The sequence below is a fragment of the Acanthisitta chloris genome, unplaced genomic scaffold, assembly GCF_000695815.1.
Source record: "Acanthisitta chloris isolate BGI_N310 unplaced genomic scaffold, ASM69581v1 scaffold9414, whole genome shotgun sequence".
NCBI lineage: Eukaryota > Metazoa > Chordata > Aves > Passeriformes > Acanthisittidae > Acanthisitta > Acanthisitta chloris.
In genome coordinates this window covers 134,703-159,293 of record NW_008668736.1, presented here as the reverse complement: position 1 = coordinate 159,293, position 24,591 = coordinate 134,703, and the positions used below count along the sequence as shown (strand labels likewise).

Sequence of the window (24,591 nt, the reverse complement as noted above, 5' to 3'; positions counted from 1 at the left end):
GATTTCCCTAAGGCAAGAATTTCCACCACAGGGTTTTGATATGATTTGGTAACAGATTTGAGTATTTAATTTATGTATTGCATTAAGATATTTTGTGTTAGATAAATACGTTGTTGCTGTAAAGCTCTGTTTAAAGTAATAGTTGTGTGTCTTTGTTTTTACTTTTGGTCTTTTAGTTTCCAGCGTGTTGTCCTTTTTGGTTTTGTTTTATTGCTTTTTCTTTAATTTTGCTTACCAGAGCCAAAGCCTTAGTAGAAGAACAACGCCTTTTGTTCCTAGGGTTCAGGTAAAGACTTCGTCTGCCTGACAGAAACTAAAGTTGTGGGTTTTTCTTTTGTTTGTAATGGAAAATGCATAGTAGGAAAACGTTACATTATAGTCCGTTTTCCCATATTTTGAGTGCGTTGCTTTAAACCATATTAACAACTTTCATGTCATCTTGTGAGCAGCTTGTAAAATTCTGCATGGGGTTTAAAATATTAAATTGAAATTTAAAGAGACAACTAGTTTTTGTTTGCTGTCTGCCTGATATTAAACTCATACAGGTTTCAGTAGTGATGATGGCTGTGCATCCCTCATACAAAACGTGTGTACTGTTCAAGAAGTAAATAAATCTGTGCTTGAGGTCATTATATAAAGATGAATGTCTCTTTAAATCATTCATTATCATTACTTAACACATACTTTTTTGCATTTTCCACGTAATAGTAGCGCCTTGAGTAGAAGACAGGCAAACAATTTGTACCTTGTTCAAAGAAACAAATTTCTTGTGTATGAAACTTGGATCTTGCATTTTAAAGTACATCAAAGTAACCAAACTCAACTTGAACAAAAAAATAATTCTTCCATCGTGTTACTGAATTTATTTAGCTTTGATATTCTATTTAGGTACAAGTTATTTGCCTTTTTTTTCATTAGGAAGCTCCTAAGGTACTATAGATTAATGCAAAAGTAGGTTTTACTAATATGTTACAATGCTTATCTTGCTTTGCTGCATGTTTTTCCGGTTTTTGTATATAGAATATTATCTGCTTTTCTGAAAAGTATCTTTATGGAGATGTAAAGCATTTATGTAGGAGCTGTATAAATGTTTGTCCTGTTTGATCAGTTGCTCAAGAAGAGATGTAAAGGATGATCTAAATGACCAGAATGAGCTGAATAAAATTCATATTGGAATAGCAGGGAAATCATATATAGATATATAGATATAAACGAATTTTATATAAGACTGTAAATAAGACATATTTGATAAAGTAAAATTTTTTCATAACATATTATTTACCAGAAGTAGTCTTTACAAATGCTTAAATATAACTTTATAATTAAAAATCTAAGGAAAAAAAGATTTAAAAAGTGTCATCTTGATAGTATTGTTCAAGGTTAATATATTATTATGTGCTATTGATATAAAGTGGCTTTTTATGAAAAATTTAAGGCATCCTTTAGCATGATTGCGAAAGTTAGATTCTGCTCATGATAACGAAATCAGAAGGGTACAATCACAAGTTGTTAAATAGTTCATAGAAGTAAATATTGTATATGACACAAGTAGTCTTGTAGTATCTCTTTTCCTTTTAGATATATGCTAAATAAATTAAGAAATGATATGACAGTTGATTGTTGAATTTAAAAAGGAAATATGTGCCTGAAACCTGCATGTTCCATGAAATACTGTAATGTAGAAATAACATGTAGTAGTTCCTTATTTTAATTACATTATATAAAATAAAGAAATAGACATAAAAATCGTCCATTCTACTTAGACTAAGATCCTCTAATGAAAAAGAAATTACCTTGCTCAAAAGGTTATGGTAGTCCTATGAGAAAATAAAAGAAGCGTGATGTTTGATAGAGAATATTCAGCGAGAGGTGACAGTGTATGAGGCATATTTTTTCACCTCTGGCTGGATAATTTTTGCTATTGTAGATATGAATTGTCTTTGGCCCCAGTTTTGTTTCTACACAATGCTTGTGGAGTCCTTGTGGACTTCCCTAACAGTTTCTCAGGGTTTTTTTGCAGAGCTTGGTAACAGTCTAAGCTAAATATAATGCTTGTGACAAGCGTTCCTGTAGAACTCAAACTTATGACCTTAGCAATGTCTTTATAACTAGACTGAAACAAAAAGTCATCCATCTGCCCACTTTTACTAGGGGTGGTAGATAGTTGAAAATGGATTAATGTAAGATATATTTACCATGCAGGCTGCAGAGAAGAAGAGGAATTCTCCAGTGGTCTTTAAACAAGGATATTAGAAGCAGTCCAACAGCAGTGCAGAACTCTGGTTACTTTTTGGCATGACAAATTCACTAACTCAGAGCTCTGAGCTGCTGTTTACGGTTGTCAGGAAGTATACATTTCATTGTGGGTTGTGATATAGCTGTGTCTGTAGAAGTCTTTACAAAACTGAGAATCTCCACACATTCTGTTTATACCTATTTATTTCATCGCTTTGAACAGGAAATGCTCATCTTTATTCTTGCTTGCGTCCTCTTTACTTGTTAGTCTGAAACCAATCCTTTCTGGCAAAAGTTCCTCTTCCATACTTCTCTCCATGTCATTCCATTCATTTTCTAGATCTTATATCGTTGGATGATTTCATAGAAACATCGTTATTTTATTGTGAAGGAAAACACTCAATTCCTTTTTATTCCTATCATACACCCTTCTGAGCTATTACTAATTTTGCATACTTTGAAAAGTGCGTATTTATTTCCTGAACTTTTAGATCCAGTTTAGCTTACAAGCAGTTTTCTAACTTGCAGAATGATGCTTCATGATATCTTTGTAGGGAACAATCTGTTCTTAAATTTATGTTTTCCTTACAATATCTCATTTACCTGGTGGAGCCTCCTTTTGATCTAGAGTTGCCATGAAACTACTGGGTTTTTTCTAACTTCAAAAATTTCAGGCATCCTTTTTGCTTCAATACAGAACATCAGTATATTTGATCCTGTATAAAAATATATGCAAGATTAAGCCACTAAAAAATAAATTTTAAAAAGAAATCTAGATTAGGGCAGCCTAAATACTTCCATAATTTTCTGGCCTTTATATCCGTCATGCTTTTCCATTTGACAGCCTTTTCTTGTACTTCTTCCAGCACATCAAAAAGCAGCTGAAGCAGACAGCAATAATAGCTTGATTTAGCAACCCTCAGTAGTCAGGATTTATTAGAGGTATGTTTAACAACATCCAGAGCTTGCCTTAGCTATGCCGAAGACTTTACAACCTCAGGGCAGTTTCTGCATCTGCATAGGATTAAGTCCAATAAAACAATTGCTGTAAGCATTTTTAAAAATAAACTGAGATTTTAAAAATTTTTTTTCAATGAAAGAGCCTGCTGCTATAGCTCTTGTTTCCGAATAATGTAAGAAAGAAAAGTAGTATTTCAGTTTCTAAATATTATACTAATAAACAGCTATGTAGGTTACATGAAAAATTATAATGAGCAACAGAAGAACAAAAATGCCTGGCCAGCTGTCTCTCAAACCCAGTAATGTTTGAGTAGGCTGTGGTGGTAAAAATCAAGCTGCAGGGCAGACAGTCTCTCCCAATGGCACAAGTTTAATCTCTTTTTCATGAGATTCGTGAAGCAATCCTTATATAACAAATAAGGAAAAAAATGTAGCATAGAATTTTAAACTTCAAATATTCTCTGTTTTTAAATTTAACATTATCACTTCAGATATGTTATGCCTATATGTGCTGTACGCAAATCCACATTAGAATTGTGTAGTTAAGTAAACAGGAATATAGGAACTGACAACAATAATATAATCTAGATTTTCTTAATGGATTCCCTTATGCGTATGTATTAGTTTCTTTTCTAGATTACTTATTTTCTAGAACTCTTACTTCAATCAGTTCTCCAAAATGTTAAGTGAAGATGAGAGCTAAAAGAAAAAAGATGAAATCTGGTAAACTGAATTTCTGTCCTCAATTTATACAACTTATGCTAGCTTCAAAGAAGTCTGAGGTTCCTTGAGAAGGAATTTTGACTTGTACAATTGAAGGAAAGATCTAAGTACCTCAGTATCTTCTGTGAGTGATCCAACCCAAATAAAAGACACCTAACCCCATTAACTCTATTTGTTAGAATAGAATAGTTGAATAACTCTGTATTAGGCTACTTTGTAGGGTGAGTTGATTCTCCAGTGGGAGGCATCTTCTTCTGGGGCTACAGAAGACCAACCTTTTGCAGTCTGTGAAACAGGAATACTAGGTATATAGGTACCTGCATCCTCACTTCTCAGAATGCAACACCAGCAGTCAGCTTTTATATATTGTTTTATGTGTAGGAAGCTCACTCCAGAAACAGGACATCTGCTGTTTAAATACTGTTTAGACTGAAGAGATTGAACCTGTCTCTCAGAAAAGTGCCTCTATCATCAAGCTATTCCACATCCATTTCTTCTTTGGAGTGTGAAGTCTCATCTGAAGCTGAGATACTGTTTGGCTGGGAATATAAGTGTGGTGTTAAACAAACCTTAATTTTAGCATAGCAGGTTCCAGACCTGCCACTCAGAATTAGTATTTTCCTTGTATTAGGCCTCTATTGGTTGAAAACCAGAAAAAATCCTATGAAACTAGGACCAGACCCTCATCTCTGTTTCCCCCAGTCATCTGACTGCAGAAGAGTTCTTGTTTCCTGCACTGTGTGGCAGTTCCAGTTGCCTGGAAACCTGTCTCAAGCAGTGCAGCAGATGCATCACTCTGTGAATAACAGACTATCTCACAGTTTCAGGATGCATTGAATTTAGATGCCTGGTTGCCTGAATGCAGGCAACAGAAGCTTAGTAAAGAATGAGGTACTCATCTGGCTTCCTTGGGAAGGAAAGTATGAGTGTGTGTGTGACAAATCAGTTTCCAGGACTTCAGTGCTAAGTGGGAAGATCTTCAGAAAACATTCAGGTTAGATCACTTTCTAAGTGAATTTTAGGTACCTACATCCTAAATAATCTAGGCAGACAAAGTCCTCTTCAAGAAATTTTTTCTACAGGTATTAGTCTCCACATTAGCATCAGCCAAACTAATTTTTTCTGCGGTGCATTTTGTGTGGTAAGTTAGCTTTCCCTTTCCTTCATTTAGATCAGGATTGCTTTGCTGCAGTTTCTTAGATGTTTTAAGCTTTTAAAAGTACATGTGTAAAAAACTGCTGAATTGAGTTTTTGTGGATTCTGTGCTGTTAGTCAGCTGCTGAAGATTTTCAGTGCTGACCATCACACCTGTACATTTTTGTGGGACTTTCGCCCTATGGATTGAATAATTCAATGTTCTTCACTTTTTTGTGTTAGAAATATTTTCTGCATGCAACTCAACAAAGCTATAAAAGAAGAAAAAATAATTCCCTCATTAACTTTCCTGTTACACGTATGCTATCCCACGTTTATTTCACAACATGAAACATATATAGTATTCTATGAGGTGCGGTAGGATTATTCTACATTTACAGATTCTGAGACTACCAGGTTCTATCCAAGCATAATACACATCTCAGACATTAATTCCTTTGCTTTACTTAGCACACAAATCAGGCTCCAGGATTTCATGCCAGGGTCCCAGACAGCAAAGGGCATGCAATTTGTAAATGCCTTTCAAAATGTTTTAAGGGATGAACCCCTTGATACACAAGAGCTCTGGAAAAGAGGAAGGATTGGAATCCAGTCCTCTTGGACTTACATGACTGTGATAAATGGCTGTCCTTTCTCTCCTTGTGAATTGAAAAGATGTTCCTATAGGAAAACATCGTCCTGTCCAAATATTGTCATACTGCTTATGCACAGAAGAGTCAGAATTAGATCAGTCCTAGTCCCAAACTCACCTTCCATGTTCAGTATGCTAATCTAACTCCTTGCTTTTCATTTTCCTTTCTAGTTTTCTGCCTTGAATTCTTGTCAGAATTTCTTTCAGTCTCTCTGTGCAACATATTTTGTGCCAGTTACAGCATGACTGGTTCTTTTGTCACTTCATACCATTTCTCTCATTCAGTCTATTTTATCCCCTCTGTTGTTCTCTGGTCCCTGATAATAGTGGCTCCATTCTTCCTGTGTTTCACCAAGAAGCATCCTGTATATTTTGCTTTCTCGGTAATTATAAAGCTGTTTTTGATTTTCCCTTTTTTCCTTCTTCTAATCCTGTGAGAATGCAATTCCATCCCCCCTCTATGGGGTTCTTTGACCATTCTCTCACTCAGTTTCTTCCTTTCCTCTCCTTGCATCCCAGTCAAAGAACTACTTGGGTTACAAGTGCTTGTGCTATGTATTGGAGTGCTAGCAGCATGAACACAGGAGAGAGAGAGCCTTCTGGTCATAATTCTGACTCCTGACTTATCCTGTAACAACAAGATTAAAAGAAATTGCAGGGAAAATATGCCCATTATGTACAATTGTTTCAATTTTTTCCCCTGAACATCAAGAGAAAGTTGAAGGTATAAGTCAATGCAAATTTTGAGCTTTTGTTCCAAAATACAGTTGTTAGAGCATCTCAAAGAAATGGTGTCAGATGATTTCAGTTTCTGCTTAGAGTAATTCTCTAAATATTTTGACTGAAGATTTCATGCAAAAATTCAGTCTGAAACAAATATAGTGAAAAAATATTTAGCTTGAATCTGAACACATAATTTTAGTTATATTTGTGGCACCCAAGTCTAGATTATTTCACATCCCTCAGTCACAGTTTGTGATAGTGTCTGAATCACAAATATATTGCATTCTGCTTAAGCAAGCATAATTTTTTCTCAAGAAGCAAATGAAGAAGCTTGTCTTCAGTGCTACTTCCCTTGGGATGTGGGACTAGCTAAGTCTGTTTTTTGCCTAAGGACTCCCAAGGAAGCCTGTGGGTGGATACATTTAGTGTCAGAGAACATCTAAGTTGACTTGCACTTCAGAGGTCATTAAATCTTTGCTTTGTATTGATACTGTTGGTACAAAAATCTCTGCTTTTTATCTGTAGCTGGATGGAGATACCTAGAAGCCCAGATAATTATCAGTTTAGAAAAAATACTGTCAAAGCCCCTGCTTCTGCAGGAAGGTAGGAACAGCATCTAAAACTCTCTTAAATCTCACCTATTGATAATTTCTCACAGTTTTCTGCTCTAGTAAACACAGAGCCCTTTAACTGTTGGTACCCAAAACCTATAAAGTCTGTAGTAGGGCAAATTACATGATAATAGAATACAGATATCTCCACTTTTAATATCCATTCAAATACTTTTGGTTGATGACTACAGGAATTGCAAGATCTGAAGTAGTGGAGATGGAAGAAGTACACTGCCACTAATGATTCAGTTGACGTGTGTTAGTGTAATCTCACTTAGAGAAGTATTAGGAATGGCAGAGAGATAAATCAGCCCCTTGTTTGCGGGTTAAAAGTCTTGGGAATTACATCAAGACCTTTCTTTAAGAGACTGAAATGCTGAAGATTAGGAGCTATGACAGCAGATGGAAACCCTGTCGCTGAAATTATGTGGGATGGTCTACACAGAAAGTACACCTTCCTCTGGTCATGTCTACCTTAGGCAGGGTATCTTCATGCCTAAATGTATTGCTTGGTTAGGTGTGCAGTTGGGCATTATCCTCGTTGTTTCCCTTAAGTTCAGGCAGGGTCAGTGTTTACTTTAAATGTCCTAGTTTGTCCCCTGTCTCAGGCAAAGTCCCCATGAAGAGATCCTCCTCTGGAAGCTGTAGTTAATGATACTGAAGTGGTACCATCATGTAATGGCTTCCTGGCTATTTGAAAGGCCTTTTTTCCTTTTTTTTGTTCTAACTGCACCATTTTCCCCTTCTGCAGTGACTGCTCTGAAGTAGGTATATCCTTTCCTTGAATAATGTGTTTGCAGCCATAGAATTCAAATTGAATTAGCTAAATAGCAGCTTCTAACGGCTGGAGGGAAAAAGAATAGCAGATCAAGCCTAAGACTGATTAATAATAATTTGTATAGGTGACTAATAGTAGATTTTACCTTGCTGCTGAGTTGGACTGTGGACTACTGAGCCTCCCTCTCTTAAAATTTCTGTAGTGCTTATATGATTTCAGCATGAGTCTCTGCATCTTGAGAAACATTTAGTGATATGAAATATTTATGGTCTTATCCTGTAGTCTTTCCAGCACAACAGGACCTGAAAAATTAATTAATTTATTGTGCATAAATTCTTCAGAAATGTATATATATATGAATACCATATGTTAGTAATGCAAGTAATATAATACAAGAGAGAATAATCGTAACCCGAGCACCATGTGAAAAACATTTAGTGTGAAATAATCTATTTATTGTGCAGGGGTTTAAAAAAAGGGTAAATCCTGGTACATACTGAAGCTAGTAGTAATATTAATTTTATGCTTTCTTATAAATACAAAGTAGGACATAATATTTTTGTTTAAGTAACCAATATAAATAGAAGCTTATGAGCAAAATTATTTTAAAGTATGAATATTCTGCTTCATTGTAGAAATGACTTCACTAATTAATATTTTCTTATTACAGATAAAACTGTGGTATGACAAGGTTGGTCATCAGTTAATAGTGACAATACTGGGAGCAAAGGATCTTCCTTCAAGGGAAGATGGGAGGCCAAGGAATCCTTACGTTAAAATTTACTTTCTTCCAGACAGAAGGTAGGGTGAACGCAAAGACAAGGAATAATTGAGTAAGAAGTAGTCTGATACTCGGGTGGCATGCACAGCTGAGTTTATCGGTCATACTTGTGTGGAAAAAAAATCTTACAGTTTGGAGTTTCTGTATTGAACAGGCTATGCAACAGCAAAGTGTCTTCAAACAGTAAGCAGAAACTTGTTTTTCCTGGCTATTTTACAAAATACTGAATAGAAAAGGAAAGCTAAACATATGTCTTTGCATGGGGATCTGTTACTTGCAAAGAGTGTTGCTAGTGTTTTAAAATGTACCTATTTCCTATGACTGTTATTCCTGTCTAGTGCAAAGAAAATGCTAGTTAAGGTTCATAGATTTCTGGACTGATGGGTCCTGCAGTTTGATTTGCCTCACCTTTACACAACAAAGCAAGAACAAGTTTTGTGTCCAAAACCCACAGATTTTTTATCACAGTATGAATTGAGGCTGAAGGGGACTCAGTTGAGATTTCCCATATGCACCTTGAAACCTTCCCCTAAAGCACAGGAGTCATATTAATCTGGATTGGCATTATATATGCACCTAGGGAAAATTAAACCCTTAAAAAGTAGGGCCCTTATTCCTGCACAGCTCCTTCACTCTCTAGTCCGTGATTTTCTGCCATTTCAACTTATCCCTTAGCAAAAGAGATAATGCATTCTCTAGTAGATTTTTTTAAGTTGCTATTTCCTCAGATTGTGTCAGTAGGGGAACACCTTTAGCTTACAGCATACCAACTAAATAAGTCAAAGCTTTAACATGACTCAATAGATCAGCGGATTGCTGAATCTGTAGAATAGGGTGTAACTACATTTTTATTTCCTTTGCTTTTTCAAATAGCTGAATTGGGAAGATGCTAACCTATATCCAGTACCATTTGACTTCATCAGGAATTAAAGCTATTCAGTATTTTGGAAGACTCTGTATTTCCACTTTCATTGTATATCATATGTTGACATATTTTCTGTGACTAATTTGCTGTGTCATTGGTGACAAAAAGGTTTTGGATGGTTTTTCTTGGGGTCACCAATATTTGAACTGTTGGTCTAGAATTCCAAGTTTATTCAAATTGCTGTAGTGTGTTTGGAGTTGCTGAAGCTGTGCTAAACTGAGAATTAGGTTTGCTTATATTATCATACATGCTTTTTCAAGATCAGGAAAGCTACCAAAATTGTCAGTGTTCTGAATGTTTCATAATGTAAGTTGTAATAGCTGAAAAATATGTAGACATTTAATTTTATTATGCTATAATGGTGTTTCCTATTTATGGGAAGTATTCAAAACTTTAATCCATTATATGTGTTTTCTAGAATGATCAGCAATTAGTCTTATAGAATTGTGGAGTTTTTTCTGACATGCAAATTCATTTTCCTGTCTTAAGATATAAGAGCTAAGTAAGCGACAATATATTTCCGGTGTGGAAATATATTTCCACGTGCTAGAGGTAAAATACACTTAAGGAAGTCAAGCGTTTAATTAGATGAAGATGCTGAACTCTCTTTGATTAAAGAAATTTAATTGGAAAAGCTTGTCCAGTGTAACTTATTTCAGTTCTCAAGGCTAAAAAAATCTTTAGTATAATAGAAATTATTTCATTAAATTTTAACAGTGTGTCTAAAAATATTATTGCTTAGTTAATATTTTGATCCAGCCTCTAAGTAACTGTTCAGAAATACAATTTATTTACAAATATTACAGTTTCAAGTATTAACAAATGGATTGTATCTGCCTTGCCTATTGAAAAGTCCCCATAAATTAGTATGGGAGCTGCATTATGCAGCAATCAGCAGATTGAAAGTTAAGCATTGTTAGGAGAACTCTTCTCAGTATTCTCAGTAGGAGGAGTGTGGGTGTTTTCCAGTGAAAATTGTTTCCATGGGAAAATATTATTTTTCCAAGTAGAAATATTCTGCAAAACACATTTCTTTCAACAACACCCTGGAGCCAAAGCCAGCACTGCCACGGTAGCCTTGCATGGAGACCTCACCGTGCGATGGAGGTCGCCTTCAGCCTGGGTGGTTCCTTGGAGTGACCAAAGGATTTGTGGAGCTGTTTTCAGAGCTCTGTTCCTTCTGGTGTTGCTGGAAAAGAACATGTAGCTCATTCTCAGGGCTTCTGGTTTCCTAGCTGTGGTGCCCTTAGTTAGGAAACCCTGCAGAGAAGGCCCTGCACTGCTCCCAGCTACCTGCCCATTCTGTCGTGCAGGCCAGCTGCTCCTTCCTGCTCTGCAGTTGAAGTCAGCTGCTGTAGGACTGGAAGCTGAATAAACCAGCTGGCTCGTTTTTCTGAAATGCACTTTTTTTTATACGTCCAATATTGTCTGCATGCATGTTCTACTGTCAGACTGTGCCTTGTGGAAATCCCATTTACAGAAGTACATTTTGCTTTACACAATGCTGTTTTGAAAAAAAACAACAACGAAGATATTAAAATATTTCTGGTTTTCAGGGAATTACTTGAAATTGCAAATGGAACATGAACTCAAAATCACCTGACTTCAGTTTTTAATAAGAACTTATGAATTATCCTCAATATACGTGCTGAACTTTGTTATAATAAAGGAAAATTCCTGACATTGATTATAGTACCCATGATCCTACAAAATTAACTGCTGATTTGAGACTTCCTATTTTCCATGATGTACTTATTGCAGTATTATGGTGTTTTGAACACTTTTAATATTTAACTGTTTTTTTCAGTGATAAAAATAAAAGAAGAACAAAAACAGTAAAGAAAACATTGGAACCTAAGTGGAATCAGACATTTATTTATTCTCCAGTTCATCGGAGAGAGTTTAGAGAACGAATGTTAGAAATCACTCTTTGGGACCAAGCACGAGTTCGAGAGGAAGAAAGTGAATTTTTAGGAGAGGTATACAAGCATTGGTAGTTACTATATGAATACAGTTGCTCACATACTCATGTATAGATATGGTATTTTGGGGAAAAAATTTAAATATTCAAAGGAAAACTGTTTTTAATTGTTATATTTTTCCTTCTTTTACTTATTAGTAAATAGTAATCTCACACTGATCATGTAATACTGATGTGAGATTTTTTCTGTTTGTTCCATTTCATTAACAACATGAACATGGTTTCTCAATTTCTAATTGTTCATTAAAATCCATATTATCCATAGGTGCATTTTAGAAATATTTTGGACTATCGCTCACTAGCTTGCTACAAGATATTTGAATGCTATAAATGCTATCATAAGGTAATAAAGGCTTTGTGAAAGATTTTCAGTATATTTAGTGTTGTAAAAAGCACAGGAACTTCTTTCATGTTAAATGCAAGATTTTTATAAAACTTCAGACAAAGTCCTTGATAAGAGAATAACAGAAAAAAAAATTACGAGCATACCTATTTTTAAATATTCTGTCACATAATGCTTTCCTTCTTTTAACCATTCTTTCTTTTTTAGATTCTTATTGAGTTAGAGACAGCATTACTAGATGATGAGCCTCACTGGTACAAACTTCAAACACATGATGTCTCTTCATTGCCACTTCCCCACCCCTCACCATATCTGCCACGAAGACAACTCCATGGCGAGAGTCCCACACGGAGGTTACAAAGTAGGTTGTAGTAGTTTTGCACACTGTGTGTAGTTCATTTGAACGAATGTATAATAATGTATATTAAATTCTTGCAGATAGAGAGCTGCCAGAATTTTAATGTTAGTTTGTAGCTGTTATGAATTAGGTAATATGTGATTACTGATAAGAGTCTGACATGCTACAAATGGCAATATCAACCACTGTGCAATGCACCAACTTTCTCTTCTGAGAAAACTCGGTTCCAATCCTCAGCTTGAGTAAATTATCTTGGTCTTTTACAATGTGCTGTTTTCATCATGAAGTCGTATCTTCTATATTATATTCATAATTTCATTGTTTATTCAAAAGTGAATGTGCAGGACCTCTCTCTTTAGTTCGTACTTCTTAAAGTGATCCAGATATAACATCATATGTAGCTAAATTAATAACATGGTGTGTAGCCTTGTTTTGATACTATTTTATCTGCTTACAAATGAAATTTCTCTTAAAATTCTATTTCATAGAGTTTGGTATACTGATCCTCAGTAGCTTGATGTTATCAGTAGATATTCTGAAAAGAGATTATATACAATATGCTAATAAAATAGGTACATAAGAATAACATAGTAAAGAGTGAAAATCTGTTTCTTTAATACTTCATTGTTTCTATAGTTTAACTGCTCAGAACTGTCAGTGATTTAAAGCTGAATTAACTTCACAAAATATCAGTTGACAGTTCTATAAAAAGCCTCAACAAACCAAATCAACCAACCAACCAACCAAAAAAACCCCCACCAAGCCCTCAGCACCAACCAAAGAAACCCTGGGAAACAAAAACAATGCCACAAAAAAACCCTCAACAAATCAAAAATGATTTCTAAGAATTATTTGGGGTTTCTTTGACTCACTGTATGTGTGTGCATATGTTTCACACAAACTGACAGAAACATATGCATGTGTAGTCACACAATCAGGCTTGGATATTTCATTTGTTCTATGTGGAGTCTTTATTCAATAGCCTGTTTAATATAAGGATTTCAAGTCGTTGATCTTTTTTGTTTCTGTGCACAAGAAGGATTAAAATGCTCCATATCATAATATACTGAGATAGACACATTATCAGAGGTAATAGCCTTGAAGTTGTATTATACTTGTCCACAAAACGAGGAAAGAAATGATAGTTAAAAGGTAAGGAGTTCTACTGCAATTCAGTCTTCTTCAGTCTTCTTATATGCCATGACTGTTGTTCAAGTAAAGTTTTAAAATTATTTGTCTTCTATTGTTGCTGCCATCTTTTAACACATTTTATGAAGTTAAGTTTTCCATGTAAAATTACTTTTACAGACCATGTGTTTCTATGTGAAGTTAGTGAAATTATGGTTTTCAGGAAATATTCAGCCCTGCCACAAACCCCAATTTTTTTATAGTTAATCCTGTCTGTGCAATAAACAACTGACATGAAGAATGAATAAAACAGTAACTGCTTTTTGTTAGAATATATTTTAGTAATGCTTTACTAAAGATCTGTTCAATTATATTAACTCAAAATTTGAAAGCCAGTCAGGTGGTTTTTTAAGATCAATGCTAATATATACTAATGCTAATAAATACTGATACCGAAAATGTGCTCAACTGAGCGGTCTGATATGCCTGTCTGGAAATCTAGAGGAAACGACTTAAAAAACATCTGGTTTGGTGAAACACGAAGATTTGGTATAGAAATTCTGTTTTTCAGTGAAGATGATTTAACCTTACTGTTCCCAGAGCACTACTTTGACAGCCTGAGGTTCTAAAAACTTCAACCGAATAAACAGGTTTGGACATTCACTGTGATTGCCGGAGAATTCACATACTCCTACATAAATTATGCTATTTGCTTTTGGACTGAGATTGGGATCCCATAAAGAAGGATTTTCTCTAGTGGCCTGGGAATATTTGCACATCTTGAATCTTTGTGTGTCATAAATAGTTTTCAGTTTAAAGTTTTAAATGTACAGAACAAGGTCTGTTGGAATTAAAATCCCTCCTTCTTGCAGAATGAATAAGCATACAATTGGAAATTTAGCGTCTGATCAGAGTTCTGCAATAGTAGCAGAATCCATTTAGCAATTAAAAAAATGCAATTTTTTTTCTTATTGCTGTTGCACCTCTGAAATTGGTGTCCTGAGAGGGGGAGGGATATCCAACTGGAGAGATCCAGTACCCAATTAGACAGGACTGTAAGCAGTGCTGTATCAGTTGGCCAAGCCTGAAACAGGCATTGCACCAGATGGTCTCAAAAAGCTCTTCCCAACCTAAATGTCATCACCAGGGGACTGGTGAAGGGCAGACAGCATGTCTTATGACTGTTTGCCTTCACCAAGTAAAATATTGATACTTCATCAATACCATATAGAAGTTTTTATCTACTTCTGGAGGTTTCAGATGAATATTAAGTTAAACTTAATATCTTAGTTCCCTCTGTCTGAACATGTTTTTGTATAACGCTCTGGTTTATGACGAAAGAGATGATGTTATCCAGTGGCACATTATGACAACATGAAAAAAGTCTCCAGAATGAAGACAATGCACGTCTAGCAAGTTTGTCTGTTTTCCAAAGCACATCTTAAAACATTTACTGGGCTGTTATACAGTGGGCTGATTTCAATTTCTGGGACTGCAAAATCTGAGCAGTTCAGTCCTCCTACCTTTTGTTCACTTCTGTGATGTCTTTATGTATAGAATTAGTAAGTACAATATGAAATACTTTACTGCATGCCCCCAAAAATTGTTAGTGTGAGAAATGACAAAACAAATATTTTGAATTACAAGGTTGGTTGTTGTTTGTATAAATACACATCTACACATCTAAGCTTTCTTATCTTCATGATTGCCAAGTAGCAATAAACACATATATTTGAAGACAATACTTAAATGTTATTCTCTAAAGGTAGTTTAAAAGAACCACCTACACTTACCACTTACTTCTATTCTCCTTTTAATATCACTGAATTGCAGTGTTCCTGAAGAAGAGCATACTGTCAGTCTTGAAGAGTGAAGTCCTATTTACAGATTGCCAGTAGCAAAGTGCAAGCTTCCCACAGAGCCCCATATGCCATTTTTCTTGGAACCAGCTTTCAGAGGCAGTAGCTTAGTTTCTACATATATTTATCTCTCAATATCTCTGAGTGGGCAGTGTGTTGTGGTACAGACTGATCTAAGTCAGCTGTCCACCTTCTCTTACCCAGTCTTCTTATCCATACATTCCATTAACATCCTAGTGATGAAGGATCATTACCATACTTTTTCCTTTGTGTTTTTTTTTTTTTGACAGATATCTACTTAGAAACTGTAACTAATATAGAACATAAGATTATGACTTACTAGGTCTTCAGCTAATTATATTTTAGATTTTCATAAACTGACAAGTTTTTATCCAAATAGTATATTTTAAGGTTTTTCTTATGTGAAATGTGAGGTAATGAGTAGGTCTATTTTACTTATTGTGTTAAACTTTTGAAGTGAATTTTAAAAATTAGTTCATCTTCTCTAACATTTACCATAAAATCAGCCATACATTAAGAATTCCAGACAGCATTAACTAGAATTACAGATAAACTGGAGTTCTTTTTATACTGCCTCTGAAAAGAGATTGTAAACAGAAAATTAAAGGTAATTTTAAAAAATATTCTGGAATTCCCATTGTTGGTACATTATTTTTCCATCTCTCCTTAGATAATGATCATATTACAGATTACATAGACAATTGAATATGGTTTGAATGTTGTATTCGTAGTTGTTAGGATCACTGGGATGGAAGTTATGGTTAGTAGTTCTATTTATTGAGAACTGATACAAAAATCGGACAGGGTTTAAATCATGGGGTTGCAAATCAAAACATGCTTCCTCTCCAGGTAGAATATAAAGAGAGACATCAAATTGGATCTGAGACATTCTTATTCAATCTTTTACATTTATGTCCATGTAATTTGAGCATTTGTGCAGTGTGAGCTGGTATTGTTGAGTTGATAAAGAATACAGGGTCATTGCATATTTTTAAAAACAATTGTTTTTCATAGTATCATAGAATGTTAAGGGGTTGGAATGGACCTTAGAGATCACCTAGTCCCAACCCCCCTGCCATGGGCAGGGACACCTCCTCACTAGAGCAGGTTGCTCAAAGCCCCATCCAAGCTGGCCCTTAAACACTGCTAGGGTTGGGGCATCCATAACGTCCCTGGGCAACCTGTTCCAGGGCTAGTTTTGTATCGATTCTGAATTTAGTTAGAAGCAGTTTTTCTTTTACTCCAAGTGTTTTAAGAATTTCCCAATTACTTAGGATTAAAGAGTAATTGCCACTACTTTTCCAAGTCAGATTTTGCATCTTTAAAACCAAGCTGTCAGAGCTATTGATCTGCAGACCACAGAGAGTGGGTGTACAGTGTAGGTAACAGCTAAATGCCCAAACAAGAGAAGAAATGTGAATACAGCAGTAAACCCAGACATTTTCAGATCTCTTGTTGCAAACATAGATATGTACAGCAGTTAAAGGAGAGCTTTTAATTGCCAAGAGAATGCGCAATATGGTTTGAAAAAGAACAGTGAAGTTTTATATGTTGAGCGTCCTCAGTAGGGGAGAAATAATAAATCTATGGGAGATAAACTCTGCAGAAAACAAGGTCTAAGACATTTTAGAAATTGTAGTATTTGGAAATCAACATATAGAAGTCCAAAATAGTGGATAAAATTGTATTTTTTCAAGAACTGAACATCAGAAAAATCAATCAGGATCAAAGTAAATGTAAATAAACAGACTGTGAAGCAGCTTTCTTTTAAAGGGAATTTGAGTTTCATTACTTTCAGAATTAAATTAATCAATTACTCTATTCCCTGAGTTTCATGACTCTTTGGTCACATAAAAAAATCTAGAGGGAGAGAAATTGCAGTAATGAGTATTTAAACACTGGGAACAAAAATTTAGTATACATACATATATATATACACATATTATAAAAATCTGCATATAGTGTACAATTTTTTATATATATATATATATGTAAAATTTGTTTTCCAAATTAAATTTATTCATTCAAATGGGAATAAAAAAATCTATAATGCATAAGCAAAGTGTTTTGAATATCATGAAAAGTTTTGTCGTCTTTTCAGCTCCCCAGTCAGACTGTATTTTCTGGGGCAATGCTGAGACTTTATTTTATTTTGACACTATTAAAATTGCTACATCTGGCTATAAAAATGAAATTGATGAACTGAATTCACAAATGAAGAACCCCACTGTTTATTAATTTTTGTAAAACACTTTTAGATGGACTTGTCATTGCTGGGTGCTGAGGGTTTGTTTTTGTTAATAGTCTGTGGCTGTGCCATCTAATCAAAGAGGAGTTGAATGTTATGACTGTTAATTCAAGCCCTCTCTTCCATTATTTAAAAAGGTACAGTTTGTAGTACCAAAATCATTAAAGCTCAACAAGAATTACAAATATATCTGAAACTTTATCCTGTGAAACCTGAGCCCATGTGAAAAGATGGCCAATCTTCCAACGAAAGCTATTGATTCCATGGAGCTCTGTGGAGTCTCATTTTACTGCAGAATCAGGTTCTTGCTGTCTCAGCAATCTCATTTTAGTTTGTTATGTGCATGTTAAGTCAGTATGATAATTTTGAACAAATATCACTGAATCTTACTTGAGGAAATTATAATAATGCTGTTTGCTGGTAGGTAAGTGAGTTGTATGTGATGGAAACACACATCAGTGACTGTTTTTCAAATTATAATATGGAGCATTTTATGGTCAGTGGCACAGACTATGAATGATTGATTTGTTTTAAGAATTTTACCCTAGAGAGCAAGAATAACACTTACTGTTCTCTTTCATGCTTCTTCCTTAATTTTTCTCTTTCTTTATGGAGCACAGGCCTTGGGCATGTTACCTTTGTTTGCATGCATTGATATTTTGTTCACAGAATATAGATATATATACCAATATTGTATCTTTTGTACACCTATGATTTATTTATTATATTTATTGTACATCTATGGTTTATTAAATACTTTAATGAAAAGGTATTTAACATGATACAGGGGTGTTTAAAAAGGCCTTAAACTATCAAAATATTTTTGTTTTTCTAATAAAAGAAACCTACTTAAAATATTAATTCTGTGTTGCTTGAAAATTTTAAAATAAACTTTAAATTGTAATTAAACTACAAAAATATGCAAAAACTTGAAGCATTTTAAGGGAATTTGATTATTATGTTGTTCTTGTCTTGTTACTTGATAGAATCATGTTATTAAACTACTCTTCTGTCATGAAACAATGACAGAAAAACAATGTTCTTTCAACAAAGAACTCAGTGCATAGAGAAAAGTAACCTAGCTAGGCAGTCAGTAAATTGCAAGTCAGATGACCTTTAAAAATATTCTAAAAGATATAGGTCCATACAGTAGTTTCCTTTTTAGGCTAAAGGTACTGTGCATATTTTTATTATTGTTCAAAAATAATTCACTGTCATATAAAAATGTAACGGTTGTGATGAGGTTTTCAGATGATTTTAATACTATTCTGACTTTTTCCTTTCTATGCTGTAACTATATAGAAACAAACATGATTTCTTAGTCCTCAATCCCATTATGATCTCAGTACTTTATATCATTGTGCTCTCTAAGAAGCTCTGCCCTTTTACAGACCTTTCCAGCAGTTAAATTCAGAAAGTCCCAAAGTTTAACTGTATAAATAATTTCTAGACTGTGTTAATTGATTTTTTTGGGGGGAGGAGGTGAGGGTGCCACACTTGAACTTTTGATAACTTTCTGATGTTGTTGGGCTAAACTAGGAAAATTCTCTAAACTCCATTTTTCATAATTTCATACCCAAAGAAGGGTCAGCTTTTAGTGAAATTCATAACCAGAAGAGATTAGTACCAAGGAATGCAAATACTAGAGAGGCTGCACAATAAAGATTACATCTAAAAGATTGCAAATGATGCTGAATAAAACCCTATCATTCACTTTGAAATTATATTGCCTAGTGGAATTCTGGATCTGGGCCATAAAAATTTATTATGTTTGTCAAGAAACAAAATTTGAAAATATAGAGAATTAGAAATTTTAAGTAGAAGATGATTTAGTGATATGATCCACATATTAAAATAGTACCTGGAAGTCAAAAAAAGTGTGACTTGCCAGAAGGTACTTAGTCATCCAGTGAATCCTTTAACAGCACCAGTTGGCAAGAAATTGAAATTTTCATTTTTCCTCTAACACTGTCATATCTTATCATCTGAGGTGCATCATTTACTCACGAACTGTCACTCTTTAGTACTTGAGCTGGTGTCTGTGAGCTGTTCAGCTATAAGGAATCAAAACATTCATAATGTCTTGCTAATGACAAGATACTCTTAATGTGATTCTGACTTCCTGGCTTCTTGTATTAACTTATGGAAGTCATATTTACAAAATCTGCAAATGCTAAGTAACAGTATATGTTTCCATAATTGTCCAGATATTTGCACACTATTATCTTGTCCCACTTAGAAAACTGGTATGATTGTATGGAAAGCTAAAATACGTAAACCAGTCAGACTTAAGGAATGCAAACAATAAATCAGATATTGCAAGCATTTAATTATTGAGCTCACATCAGGACTCTTAAATTCCATGGTAGAAACAGTATGGATAAGGGTTTTATGTATGTACATATTTACCAAATCAAGACCTAGCTGGAGAGAAAAGATTGACTGGAACATCACTTCTGAGTCTGTTATATTTTAAGTAGGATTCATAACTACATCTTGGGAAAGTTCTGCTTATGCTGAGGTGCCAACAGAAGTATGCAATAACTTTAAGTTTAGCAGCTCATATTGTGTGCCTAGTTGAATATACATTTTGCCCTTAAAAAGTTAAGTGCTTACAGTAAAAGTGTCCTATTTCAGAATTGGAAATTACTGAAATAGCTCTAGTAGTCCTCTATGACTACTGAGTATAGCTGTTGGTCCAGAAGTGATTGGCATTTTTGTGGTTTAATTTCTCTTAGCTGATTAAGTGTTATTATTTTGAAGGAATGTGGCCTACAATATCAAATTCTTCAAGCTCTGGCAGGAATCATAATGAAGTTTAAGGTTCTAATCATCCCTGTTACATGTATTGGTTCATGTATTTTTTCCCTGACACTACTTCATTTCAATATTTGTTTTCCAGATAAAGGCTTATATTCATATAATTCAGGTAAATTTTCAGCATGCCAGCAATGCTTATTGCTTCCATATACGTGCAAAATTTAATTTGATATTTTATTGATGTGCTTTCGCTACCTCTTGTGCAGATGCTAAATTGCTTATAAGTTCCTTGGCTTCTCTTGTCTGCTTTTCAGTAATAGGTCTTTTGTTGACTTTCTTTCTCTATTCTTACCATCTCAGTATTGATATTGGAGCATTATTGTAACACAGTACTAGCTTTGCTTGCCTTTATTTTAGGTAGAGCTTTGGTAGGTAAACTAGTGAGCTTTATTAACTACGTGAGGAAAATGCTATTTTGCTTAAGCTATATTAAAAGGAACACTATTAAATTACAGCTATATGAGAACTAGTGTAAGTATTTTTAGAATACAGATATGGGGTAAGTGAAGTTCTGGCAAAATCAGTATTTACATGGATATATATTTTTACAGTTTCATATTGATTTAAATCCCCCATTAGAAATGCAGCTGCTATATCTGAGAAATTTGCCTTAATTAAATATAAGTAAATTAATAATGTACAGTTTTTTAGAAGCTAAAATTGTGTAGTGCATTTCATGTGGGACTTTTTTGCAGTTCCTGCATCTTTAATTATTGGGATCTCTTTGAGAATTGGTTAATCTAATTATCTTTCAGTTATGTTTAAAAAATGAAACACACATTGTTCAGAAAATAGATCCATACCATAGCAGAGAGAAACAAAAACTCTACAGAGTAGTGTTTTCTTGATAATAGTACAAATAAAATACAGTTTCCATTTTATCTGACTTGAATCTCCCATGTTTCTTCTATTTTATTCTCTCCTAAAATAATCCCTCGTTCTTCTCGTGTTTTATGATATCTTCACATGGGAAGAGACCAAGTTTGCTGTGGCATCTATGGACTTGTGCACACATGGGTTAGACACAAATTTTAGATTGGCAATGTTTCTTTTAATTAAGGAGTTCTGATTTGTATCTCTCTCTTCTATCCAGCAAGCATTTTCAAAGATCTGTAGGAAAGTAATTGAATTTGGTATTTATATGCCTCTGTCAATGTAAATGAAATTGGTTAAAAACTCTAAAAATCCACTATTATAGGCAGGAGGATAAAGTGGGAGATTGATATGGAGACAGCAGGACTGCATGATAAATTAGCTCACACTAAGAACCCTCAGGCACAAGCTGAATGAATATCAGAGGGCAAATTCTTAAGACAGTTATGAGACTGATTTTGGTATTGCTTATATGTCAGCTTTGAACACAGAACAATTACAGGCAGTGCTGAGTGACTTTAAATGGTTGTGAAAGCCTTCTGTGAGCTTCAGGGAAGGAACTACAAGCATGCTTCACTACTCTTTGTTCCCTCAAGGAGTTCACAAAACCTCATAAAAGATTCCTGCATTGTAAAGACCAGGATCCCCAACTTGGGAGCTTGGTCTGCTTTCTTTTTCAATTTTTTTCCCCCTCACAAGAAACCCAAAGAATTCCTCAGCCATAAATCTTCCTTCTGTATCTAAACTGACTCACCTTAATTTTATTTCTCATTCTATTCCCTGTCCTAGTCAACTCTGATAACTATATTGGTTGGTGACATAGGATTCAGTATAGTTTTGAACCTCATGTGTTGGTCTTCTCTTGAGGCCTATATCAGCAGTATCATTGGGCAACTTATTAAGCACAGAAGGTATTATATTTTGCATTATATCCTCTGTATATTGATAATAGAGTGAAGCAAAACTCTGTGCCAACTTCAGTTGTCAAGCAGAAGGCGAAAGGTCTTTTGAAACCCTCCACAGATTTTGGTTGCTTTGCAAGAAAATATTTGTGTTTGCATATTGTTTCATTAATTTGGAAGAGTTCCAGTTATTTGGACAGATTTTATGGATGGAAATGTGATGCTGGCTGTAAACTTTCAGTTCCATTGTTATATCTTCTCACAGAGTTGTCATGCTAGGGGGGCATGGTAGCTTGAACAGCTTTGTAGGGAAGGAGTAGGTGGGTGTGGAAGAGCAGGAGGATGCTGTGGGTTGTCAAGTCCTGATGGGGAAGTTTTCCATTGTCCCCAACGTAAGCTGTCCCTGGAAAGATTTTATTGATAGTTTAAGGCTATTTAAGCCAAACTTGCTAAAGTGGATAAGAATATATCTTTTGATTTCACTGGGGTTGGAGTTATGCTGAATTAAGGCATTTTTTGTGACAGTTACAGTAGCTAATCATACAGCATTGGTCTATTTGCCTTCAGCCTGTAACTGTAATGACTGTTAATCCTGGCATTCAAAAGTCCATATTTACCATCTGTTACCACCCAGTTATCAGACCAAAGGGTAATAATACCTCTAATAAAGGTTAATTAATAAGGTATATACCAGTGCAATGTCAGTGAGACTTAATTAGTGCCATTCCTCGTGTTTAAAATCCATCAAAGAAAAAGTTAATTATCTGCAAACCATTGACACCAATGCATTTATTCAATGTACCCAGTGTCCCGGGTGTTACATACGTAAGATTTTTACTGAATTTTAATATATGTTATGTTATATATGTCAAACACTCTATGATATTCGCTAAAATAGATAATGAAGTGATATTTTGAAATTATGTGGCTAAGGTGGGACTGATGGCTAAATCTTCAATTTTACACTGTAAATAAGTTCAAATGAAAATTGCCATCTAAAATGAATATACAGCAGATGAAATTACTCTTGAAAAAATTATGAGAAATATTAAATGAAACAGCCAGCAATTATACTGGCATTTCCAATACTCAGCTCAATAAAAGATTTTGACCCATGCACTTTCTAGTTTGTGCCATTTCTGAAGTTAGTGGAAGGTGTTTTAAGTAAGCATAATCTGATTCCTTTGCCGAAGTTATATATTCCAGGCAGTAGTTCTTGACATTACATATTTAACTGACATACTATCCTTCTTCCATCCTTCCTGAAAACATTGATTTACTAAGATAAAACCAAGTAATTATTTCTGCTCTGAATTTCTTCTGACTTCTCAACCATCATTTAAATTTACATTTGTAATTAAGTGGGAAATATTACTTAAATGATTATTTTTCAGTTGGTTTAAGTCTGTTACTTAGAGTTGGCTCAAAGTAGCCTCTGCTTGACGAGATGGAATAGATAATCTGATCTGAATATGCTTCATATCTCATTTTACAGCTACAGTTTTAATGTTTAAGGGATGTCAGGTATTACAAGAGACTCTCCTCTTTTCAGTAACAAAGATGATTTGAGAAAGCCCTGAAATTTGATTCTTCCCTTGGTTTTACTCTTTCTCTACTCCCATCTTTCAGGCAGGTCTCAGTCCTGGCCTGTTTACTTTCCCCATGCCCTGTCTCCTTAAAGCTTGGATGGGAGTGAAGTTAGAGAGCTGTACTTAAAAAGAGGAAAGGGTCTCTAAATCCTGGAAGATTATTTGGAGGTGAAGTACTGGGAGATTCTGGAATATGTGGATGTGGCCTGAGGGGACAGGAAAGAAAGAGAAAGAGAAAACCCTGTCTTTTATACCTGTGTTCTGTTGAAGCTTCTTAATCTCTCTTTTCAGCCAGATGTATCCTGTGACTGCTACAGCATATAATTTTAGCTATGCAGCTGGGAAGTCTAGGAGCACAGTGTGACAACAGCTGTTTTCATCCTCAAAGATACAAATCTTTCCTCTAGAATACAGAATATAATATTCTAAAAATATGTTAAAGCAGATGTGCTTAGCTATAAACATAAACATAAATAAAAAGTAACCTCAGTTGTAATTAATTAGATTCATTCAAAAGAATGAATTAGATGAGTAAATGTCATCCATTCAAATCATAGTTTATGCAGCCTTTTCATGTCTTTCATGATACAAACCTTTCCAAGCACCCACGTGATGAGCTTCAGCAAACTGTTCAGTTGCCCTCATCTTCCCGTTCCACAATCCTCTCTCCGACAGAGCCTGAGTGATGTTATTGGCATCTCTGCACAGCAGCCACAGCCCCACTGCCAGATCAGCATCAGAGTTCCCAGAAGCCAGAATTGCATTTGCACTCCCTTTGGGAGCTTCTGCCTTTCAGCTCCCAGCCAAATCCCAGCCAGCTAGAAGGGCTCTCTTAATTAGTGTTTGGTCACAAATATTGTCCTTCTTTAATGGCCTGGTTCTGAATCAGTGGCTAAGGACAATGGAGACTAATCCTTCTTGCTCACTGGCACATATATCACCACACA

The 24,591-nt window shown here is 34.9% G+C and overlaps 1 protein-coding gene across 1 annotated transcript in view; it reads left to right on the top strand.

Annotated features, from left to right (window-relative positions):
• Window positions 1–238: 238 nt before the first annotated feature.
• LOC103800661 (regulating synaptic membrane exocytosis protein 2-like) overlaps window positions 239–24,591 on the top strand; it is a gene marked incomplete at its 5' end in the record, with an annotated part of 148,444 nt that continues 124,091 nt past the window's right edge. The window contains 4 exons of the mRNA XM_009073043.1: window positions 239–286; window positions 8,487–8,617; window positions 11,330–11,501; window positions 12,054–12,207. Of these exons, the coding sequence (XP_009071291.1) occupies window positions 239–286; window positions 8,487–8,617; window positions 11,330–11,501; window positions 12,054–12,207 (505 nt within the window). The remainder of the gene's footprint in view (window positions 287–8,486; window positions 8,618–11,329; window positions 11,502–12,053; window positions 12,208–24,591) is intronic.